This window comes from Mesocricetus auratus, unplaced genomic scaffold (assembly GCF_017639785.1).
Source record: "Mesocricetus auratus isolate SY011 unplaced genomic scaffold, BCM_Maur_2.0 contig_8802_pilon_obj, whole genome shotgun sequence".
In the NCBI taxonomy this organism is placed as follows: domain Eukaryota; kingdom Metazoa; phylum Chordata; class Mammalia; order Rodentia; family Cricetidae; genus Mesocricetus; species Mesocricetus auratus.
The window spans coordinates 8,605-18,502 of record NW_024431949.1 but is presented as its reverse complement, the minus strand read 5'-3'; the positions used below and the strand labels follow the sequence as shown (position 1 = coordinate 18,502).

At 41.6% G+C, this 9,898-nt stretch overlaps 1 protein-coding gene across 1 annotated transcript; it reads left to right on the top strand.

Moving 5' to 3' along the window:
* The first annotated feature begins 3,796 nt into the window (after nucleotides 1-3,796).
* LOC101827476 (PRAME family member 12-like) lies at nucleotides 3,797-6,312 on the top strand. Its single transcript, XM_040741017.1, is given in 5 exon segments — nucleotides 3,797-4,077; nucleotides 4,423-4,597; nucleotides 4,599-5,011; nucleotides 5,747-6,227; nucleotides 6,229-6,312. Coding segments are annotated over 5 exon segments (1,434 nt in total).
* Nucleotides 6,313-9,898: the final 3,586 nt, after the last annotated feature.

Below are 9,898 nucleotides of genomic sequence, written 5' to 3'. Positions count from 1 at the left end.
CTGACTAGTGCATTTGATTATTGAACAGTACACAGTTTCCTGGCTGTACTGATATATTATTTGTGATTTATTAAAGCTTGACTAAGGATTCAGAAATCAAACATAGTCAGCCTCAACCTATAGAGATCAGGCAGTGGGGATTCACACCTTTAATCCCTGCAGCAGAAGCTACAAGGTGATGACACACACCTTTAGTCCTAGGACTCAGGATTGAGCGATAGACAATCTCTCAGAGTTCAAGGCCTCCCAGGGATACATGAGATTAAATGAGTCTAAAAGTGTGACAGATCACACACCTTTAATCCCAACACGAGTGGGGTATATAAGATAGAAGCATGGCCTTCAGTATTCAGTATCAACTGAATACAGACATTCTTTCTGCTGGCACGCAAGACAGGCAGCAGTTTGAGGTTTGGTGAAGAAGTCGTGCATGTATCAGTCCTTTCAGCCTGAGACTCAGGTAAGAGCTAGTTGCCAGCTGCTTTGCTTTTCTGAAATTCAATTTTTAGTTTGACCACCAATATCAGTCTCTGGGTCATTTATCCAGCGTGTTGTACCTGGCATGGTTGTACCTCACATGGTTGCAGGTACTTGTAGTAACTGCACTTTATGGACAGAGTAAGAGTACTTCTCAAAAGTTTAGTTTCTCTAGGGTGCTTCAGTCAAGTCCAGGTTAGGGGATCAAATAAGGTATGTTATGTCTTGATATAGGTGGTTTGGTTGTGGGGTTTTGAGGCCAATGTATAAGTGCTTTGCATTTACACTCGCAGGTTATCTATCTTTTTTGTCTAATTAACTTAGACACAATGTCTCTCAAGGCTGGATTGTCCATCCTGCATCTGTGATCTTCTATGCTCAGGACCTTAATTCTAGTTCCCAGGTGTGTCTTGTATGTGCTTCATGGCTCTTTCATTTTTTATATGTTACTCTCTGAAAATATGAAGTCAAGTAGTCAAGGCTGAAGCAACCACATTCATAAAGATTAGTCTTCAGCTCATCCTGACTTGAGGTTTGTTATCAGAAAGCTAGTAGTAGATCCCAGAACAACTTGTAGGCTAGAGTTGAAGGAAATTATAATTCAAACAATAACAAAACATTAACCAGTGCAGCTTTATAGAAGGGATTGCTAATGGTATGAAGTACAGAGCAGATTCTTACTGGAGTTCTAAACTGGGCCTAAGAATCTCTACAGTACCACAAAGATCTTGAGTTCTAGAACAGCCTTGTCTATTATAGTCAAGTCTCAAAATACTCAAAGAAGTCCAGTGAGGTGGTTCTTTCCTTTAATCCCAGCACTCAGGATTACAGACTTTAGCCTTAAACCCTGTCTCAGGGCATTGTCTTTACAATATCGAAAGATGTGATCGGCCCTATGTCCATCCCAGGCCAGTGACTCCTTGCACGTCTCACAGATCATTTAACAATTTCCCATGGGACACAATCTCCCAAATCACAGATACCGACCTTGAGCTCCCTCTGAATTCCACCCAGATGTTGTATTTGTTCCATCTTTCTCATCCTCATGAGTATGGGCCATTACATGGGCAAACAGAATTGGTGGTTCCCAGATCTAGACACAGCTGACTATGTTCTGGAGTACAAGTGAGGCCACAAGATCAGCCTGTACACAGTACAGCAAACAAACATGTAGGAAGAGCTAATTTAGCTGTGAGGTAGAGGTGCATGCCTTTAATCCCAGCATTTTAGAGACAGAGCCAGGGGGATCTCACAGAATTCAAGGTCAGGATAGGCTCCAAAGCTACATACAAAAAAACCCTTGTATCTCAAAAGACATATCACCAAGAAATAATCATAATTTAGCCAAGTGGTGGTAGCACACACCTGTGGTGTAATATAGTTCATGATTTATTGAAACACGGTGGATCAAAATAGGAAATCAACCATACTAGGTAGCCATAAACCAGGCACACCTTTAATCCCAGGACTGAGTAACAGAGTTCACGCCTTTAATTCCAACACTAGAGAGGCATAAAAGGTAGAAGGGTCTTCAGTAGTCAGTCTCTGGGTTTTTCTCCAGCCACACAAAGGAGATAGTAGTCTGAACCTTGGTGAGAGCTGGTGGAGACAGAATCACCCCTTTCAGCCTCAAGTAAAGGTAAGAGGTCGGGGTTTGGCTGCTTTACTTCTCTGATCTTCAGCTTGAGCTTGTCCTCAATTTCTGTCTCTGGGTCTGTTATGTATCTTGCTACACACACTGTTAATCCAGGCACTCAGGAGATAGAGGCAGCCAGATCTCTGTGAGTTCCAGGCCAGCCTGATCTCCAGAGCACGTTCCTGGTCTGTTACACAGAGCAATACTGTCTCAAAAAACAATACAAAAGACATCCTAATCTTCACCAGGATCTCAGTTCATTGTCTCTCCTAAACATAGATGTAATCCTCATGATCATGCCCTATTTAGATGCTGTTCCACAATCATAGGGAGGGTACTGAATCCCACAGGTAGATTCTACTCTTCTAGGCAACCATTCCTTAAAAGGTAAAGCAGATACAAACAACCAAATTCATTAATTAATTAACAATACATAGATGAATCCTTAGTGTTTTGTGGTGACTCTGGAAATGGGATTTTACTGTCAGCATAGACTAAGATCTTTCTCTTTCCTGATGGGATCTAATAAAAATGGTGTCACACACAAATCATACCACTACATTCAGGCAGGAGAATTACTTAGAATTCCAGATCAAGTCAGAGTACATAATGTGTTCAGATACGCCTGAGTTACACAGAGAGTATTTATATGTGAAATTACCAATATATCAATGTAAGAAAGACAGTGTATCTCATAACTGTTAGTTTGTGAAGAAATATTATAGAGGCTTTTGGGACTTAACTACAATCTGGGATTTCATACTTTCCCACATCTGATTCACTGAAGTCATGTATGTATAAGTCCAAGTAGGATTCAATCGGGAGATTCTCAGTTATCCAAACAAATGGCAGCATTTGGCTGAGAAGTTGTTTTATGAAGGGAAATTGTAGGAAGAAAGGGGCATATAAGAAGTCCATATGTAGCTAAGTGTTATAATTCCTGACACTTGGAACAAACCTGCTGTGCCCTTTAATAGAATGCTGAGGTTTCTATATTCAAGGGCCAAGGCACATTGAGCAAGAACTGATAAACAATTCCAGTCTTCCATAAAAGTATTCAATTCGAAGTGACTATAGACTTATTAACTGCAGATGAAGAAAGTTCCACAGAACATCAGTTGGTCATGAATCTCAGGAAAGCATCAAGATGGCAATTCCCAGTATTTGAACTCCCAAAGAGTGGTCTAGAACTCAGTGTGACTCCAGACTCTAAAATTTTACAAATAATAGTGACTCTATCCATTTCTTGTATTCTCCAAACAAGTTCTGTTGATTGACTGCCAAGAATACTTGGCTGTGGGATCTTTAAGTTTGGACTTGAGGATCATGAGAGACATTTGAAAATAGTTGCCAACATAAGAGTGTGTTTCTCATTTGATTCTCCACTTTTTTCTTGCCCAGTGCAGTAGGATTCCAGAGAACAGTGGTTGTGATTGACAGAAGAACTGAGAGTTTTGTTTCCATGGGTGCTCATCTCCATGAGGCCTTTGAGGTACCTATGGCTATGAGAAAGACAGATAGGGACTGATAGGAAATACACATTTTTACAGCCTTTCTGGACTAGTGACAGAAACCGTGCATGGTTTAGGCAATGAAGGAGCAAAGGAGCATACTAAAAGTGTTTTGTCTGAAAGGGTATATTTTCTGGATCTTTCTACAGTACCTGTGTATATGATAGTCAGGATGAGCTCCCCATCATCGCTCAAGCTGCTGGCAATAAAAAGTCTGCTGAAAGATGAAGCCTTGGCTATCTGTGCTCTGAAGACCCTGCCCATGGAACTCTTCCCACCCCTATTCCAAAGCGCCTTCGATGGCAAACAAACAAATATCTTAAGAGCCATGGTGGCAGCCTGGCCTTTCAGATGCCTTCCTGTGGGAGCCCTGATGAAGACTCCTGAACTGGATACCTTGAAGGCTATCCTGGGTGGCCTTGACTTGCTGATTAAGCAGGAGGATCCACGTAGGTAAGTGAGAAAAAGGTAGAATTGAGCAGAAATGCATGGATGTATGGATGTATGTATGTATGTATGGATGGATGGATGTGAATACATAGATCACAATGTGGTACATGTTGAATCAGAGCTTTCTTAGAGAGGTGCCTAAAAGAAAAAGACAGCATTGTGTGGAGCACACCTTAATTGGTGTAAACACATACAGTGTCTCTACCTCTGCTTCTTCTTCCCCCAGCCAGTAGCAATAGAAAGAATCTTGGTTTACAGAATGGATTTAAGGAAGTCGATGTGTGGGGTTTCCGCAGAGTGTACATTGGTAATCCTGGAATTTGATTCACCCACTTGTTTGACCAACAGGAGTTGCAAACTAGAAGTGCTTGATCTTCGGGATGCACAGCATAAATTCTGGAATGTGTGGGCTGGATCAGAACATGGTGTGTGCTCACCAGATGTCGTTAGTGAGAGTCAACCTTCTGTGTGTCAACCCATACAACGGGGAAAACAGGTTGTGACTGTGATGGTGAACCTTTCCCCTCAATTCCAGGGATCTCTGTGAATCCCTAAAATATTTCCACTGGTGGGCCAAGCAAAGGAAAGATGTGCTGCAGGTGATCTGTCAAAAGCTGGAGTTTGGGGCCCTCCCTGACTATAATCCCCTAAAGCTGCTGGAGGTGTTTGAGCCAATCTCTATACAGGTGTTGGAAGTGAATGGAAAATGGGACCTGAGAACCCTTGCATTGTTTGCCCCTGGTCTGGGCCAGATGAGAAACCTTCAGAAACTCATTCTCAATGAAATCTTAACGCTTACAGAATGGATTACTAACAGAGAGATTCAAGAATGGTATTCTAGAGAGATAATTATCCAGTTCTCCCAACTCAACAAGCTCCAGCATCTCTATTTGAATGGTGTCTCCATCCTGAATGAAAGACTGGACCAAGTGCTCAGGTGAGGAGGATACAGAGCTTGCTCTGTAGGCCATGAAGAACTTTTCCGTGTTACATGAAACATCAGTACACACCCGTGTCTTCGCAGTCACCCCCAAGTATGCACTGATATGACCTGAGGATGACTGATATAGCAGTCTTTCTGCTATTTTAATATCCATGATCTAGAGAAGGTCTTTTCCAGGGACCCAGATGAGGGGAAAGCAGATCTACAAAGAGCATGGTGTTATAAACCTCATGTTGCCCCATGTCAGCCCTGTCCTCAGAACAGTATGCACAGTTTACATCAGTCTCCTTTTCCCAAAGTGGCAGATGCTCTTTGAGCACAGGTAGGGCCTTAATCATTCGAAAATGATTGGTAGTGATTAGGGCCACAGGGAAGCCCTGCAAGCAGGACAGAGGCTGTGCTAGGAAGGTGGGGATTATGGAGACCAATGTTGGCACACACAGCGATGGCACTATGTTCCTGTTCGGTGTCTTCTTGGTTTCCTGCTGATACCAATTGTCATCTCATGAGGTTTTGTTCTGGACAGTGCAGAGGGATCTGAATTGGGACAGAAACAGTCACAATAATGATGCATGTGCTGATTATTCTCCATCAGGGAGCATCCTGTGCTTGGACTACACGATGCTCTCAGAATAACCTTAGGATTAAATAGTCTCTGCTATGTTGAGTCCATGCCCTTTCTCCACCACTGTCAGAATAACTGAGATAAACTCCTTTGTCTTTCTGTAGGTACTTGGAGCATCCCTTAGAGACCCTTGCAATCACTCGCTGCATGCTATCAGAATCAGACATGAGGTATCTGACGCAGGGTCCCAGCATTCTTCAACTCACATATCTGGAAATCAGTAGTGTCACCCTTTCAGATTTAAGTCATGCACTTCTAGGAAGACTGCTAGAGAGACTGACAGCTACACTGCAGACATTAAAATTGAAGGGTATACTCACTGACCTAAATATTGGTATTCTCCTCCCTGCCCTGAGTCAGTGTACCCAGCTGGTTGAGGTGAGTTTTGTGCAGAACTTCCTGTCTGTGTCAAGTCTCAAGAAGCTACTGCAGCACACTGCCCACCTGAAACAGCTGAACGTGGAGATGTACCCTGCCCCTGTTGAAGTCTATGATCACGCTGGTCATGTGCTGCCAGTCAGGTTTGCTCAACATTGTTCAGGTCTCTTGGAAACACTAAGAGGTGTAAGAAAGCCAAATAAGGTCCTTTTTTTTCAGTAAGAGATGTCTACGTTGCTGGAGATTCTGTGTCTATGACCTGAAGGTCAACCTATGTTCATGTTTGGAATAAATTAGAGATTACTGCTGGGGTATGAGAAATGAAAACCAGTATATAAGTGACTCATTAGAGACACAAGCATGTCTTCTAAGGGATTTTGGATTTATTTGAAAACAATATAGTTTCATTGATTCAGACAAGATAGAGAGATAGAAGCTTTGACATGAAGAATCAGGGTACCCTGATCTGATGTGGGCCAACAGGGCATACCCAACCTCAGATAGGAAGAGAGATTTGAGAATGGTAGGGATTGCCTTCCAGCACAATCAGGTTGTGAGAGACCATAGACACAGGGAATGGAATAAAGACAGAGGATGGGACAAAGACCATAATTGACTGGATGAGGTGTGTTCCATCTCTCTATATTTTTTGGCCTCTGCATTTTCCTTTGCCACCTTACTTAAAGATTTGTAATACATACACATATATTCCTTTTTTGGACAATAACGCTGCCTGATGAACTTGTATTGAGCATATAGTACTCTCACTATTCAGCTTCATCTCTCTTTCTATGGTTTCAAGAGGCAGGTTAGCCAGACATCATTTCCCCCACCATCCTTAGCATTACAGTTTCCAATAAGTTCAATAAAGCACTTTCGCATGATAGAGTGTGTTGCAGACTTTTAATTTATTGAGTCAGTTTATTAACAATGTCTTACTTGTTCATCATGCTTACTTTGTTTGCATAATCTTGGGTCCCTCTGCTCTAAGAGTTCTACATCCTAGAACTTTCAGAGAAAATAGTGACCCAACATGCCATGCTCTTGGAAATTTTCTACACTTCAGCTTCATGTATCCCCAGTCAGAAAACTAGAGAGAATCTCTTGGAGATATGGCTCAGAGTGTAAGGGTGCTTACTGCCTTTTCTGAAGACCAGTGTTTGATTCCAGCAGCAGAAACACTTTGAACTGTTTCAGGTGGTCTGAAGTTTATATCTGGTCTCTGGGAGCACTCACAGTCATCTCCATCTACACATGTACCACACACATGCCCTTTATTATACTTAATGTATGATAATTAAAATTAAAATATTAAAAATAAATCCATAGAGTTAAATATGAAGGTCTTCTAGAGGCTGGATTTCAAAGACTGAAAACCAAATGGCAGGTGTACTGATGATGCCCATGTGTGACCTCCAGAGCAGAGGATAAATGTAGAAGGTTTTGTATGTTTGTGGTTAAGGACTGTGGTTACAACTCAATGGTTAATACTTTCCATGTATGAAGGAATACGTTGATCACACCTCTATTTCTATGTGGAAGAAGTTTTCAGTTCCTTTGGAATGCAGGGTTCCATCTCTACTCTTGACAAATATGAGCATCCACTTCAGAAAGCTCTTAGCAATATTTGCCAACTCACCTTACTCAAGATACTAAAGCTACACAGATTGTTTTCAGGACATTCATGTGAGTCTGGATGTAGTTTCTTCAGTGACATTCTGACAAGGTTGATAGCAAAAGATGCTTCTCTCTGTCTCTGTCTCTGTCTCTGTCTGTGCCTCTGTCTCTCTGTCTCTGTCTGTCTCTGTCTTTGTCTCTGTCTCTCTCTGTCTCTCTCTCAGTCCTGATGTCAGTACACCATTCAGACTGGTTTTGAACTGTTTATCAGGATAATATTCAAGGTTCACTTTCTTTTTCCACAGGAAAGTCTGGGGATCACAGCAATGTCTCTGTGATTGTTTAGCAAACTCTCATCTGCTCCTGACAGTGATCCCCTACCGTGTGTATCTGTACCCTGCTGTTGATTGCATTCAATAAGTGTCCTCCGTTCTTGAGTTGCTGCTGTGTCTCCTTCAGAACACAATACTACTCCATTCCATAATTTGTCCACCTGTGTCTGTGTATTTTTTTCTATCCATCGCATTGACCTAGTTGGTCTGAAAACTGTGCAGGCCCTGACATCCTAGAGACTGGTGTCTTATAAAACATACACAGAGCACATGGCTTCATAAGATGTCCAATCTTTTTTTAATTAAAATTTAGATCTATGTCTAAAATCCATATATGAGAGAGTACATGCCATGTTTCTCTTTTTTTGACTGGGTTACCTCGCTCAGGATGGTTTCTTCTAGTGTCATCCATTTAACTGCAAATTTCAGGATTCCATTGTTTTTTCTTCTGAATAGTACTCCATTGTATAAATGTACCATATTTTCTTTATCCACTCTTCAGTTGAGGGGCATCTAGGTTGCTTCCAAGTTCTGGCTATTACAAGTAATGCTGCTATGAACATAGTGGAACAGACATCCTAGTTGTATGAATGGGCATCTTTTGGATATTTGCCTATGAGTGGAGTTGCTGGGTCTTGTGGTAGGTTTATTCCCCTTTTTCTGAGGAATCTCCATACTGATTTCCAAAGTGGCAGAACAAGTTTCCACTCCCACCAGGAATGAAGGAATGTTCCCCTTTTACCACATACTCTCCAGCATAAATTGTCATTAGTGTTTTTGATTATAGCCATTCTGAGTGGAGTGAGATGGTATCTCAGAGTTGTGTTGATTTGCATTACCTGGATGGCTAAGGATGTTGAGCACTTTCTCAAGTGCCTCTCATTCATTTTAGACTCTTCTATTGAAAATTCTCTATTTAATAATGCAGCTCACTTTTTAATTGGATCATTTGGTGTTTTGGAGACTTGCTTCTTGAGTTCTTCGCAAATTTTAGAGATCAGCCCTCTGTCAGATGTGGGCTTAGTGAATATTTTTCCCATTCTGTGGGCTGCATTTTTCTTGCTGACTCTGTCCTTTGCCATACAGAAGCTTCTCAGTTTCAGGAGGTCCCATCTATGTTCATGCTGGGAATAAATGATGACATATCACTGTTGGGCTCTGAGAAATGAAAGCTTGGACTCAAGTGACTCATTAGAGACACAGGATAAATCTATTCCAGGAGTTTAGGATTTATTTGGAAACAATAATTTTTCATTGATTCAGGAGAGGGAGAGAGAGAGAGACAGAGACAGAGAGAGAGAGACAGAGAGAGAGAGAGAGAGAGAGAGAGAGAGAGAGAGAGAGAGAGAGAGAGAGAGAGAGAGAAGCTTTGACCTGGAGAATCAGGATACCCTGATCTGCTGAGGATCAACAGTGAAGACCTAACCTCGGATAGGAAAAGACATTTTAAAATGATAGGGATTGCATCCCAGCACAATCAGTGTATGAGCGACCATAGACAGAGGGAAGGGAATAAAGACAGAGGATAGGACAATGAGCACAATGGACTGCATGAGTTGCCTTCCATCTTTGTCTTTGTTTGGTCCCAGCATTTTCCTTTTCCACCTTAAATAAGATTTGTAATATATGCACATATATTCCTTTTGGGAACAATAACTTCCAGCTGATGAACTTGTTTTGAGCATACAGTACTCTCACTATTCAGCTTGATCTCTCTTCCTGTGGTTTTGAGAGGGATGTAAATTGAATGTCATTTCCCCCACCATCCTTAGCATTACAGTTTCCAATAAGTTCAATAAAACACTTTTGCATTAAAATGTGTGTTTCAGACTTTACTTTATTGAGTCAGTTTATTGACAGTCTCATAATTGTTCATTAAGCTTACTGTATTTGCATAGTCTGGTGTCCCCTTGTATCTATGCCTTCTGA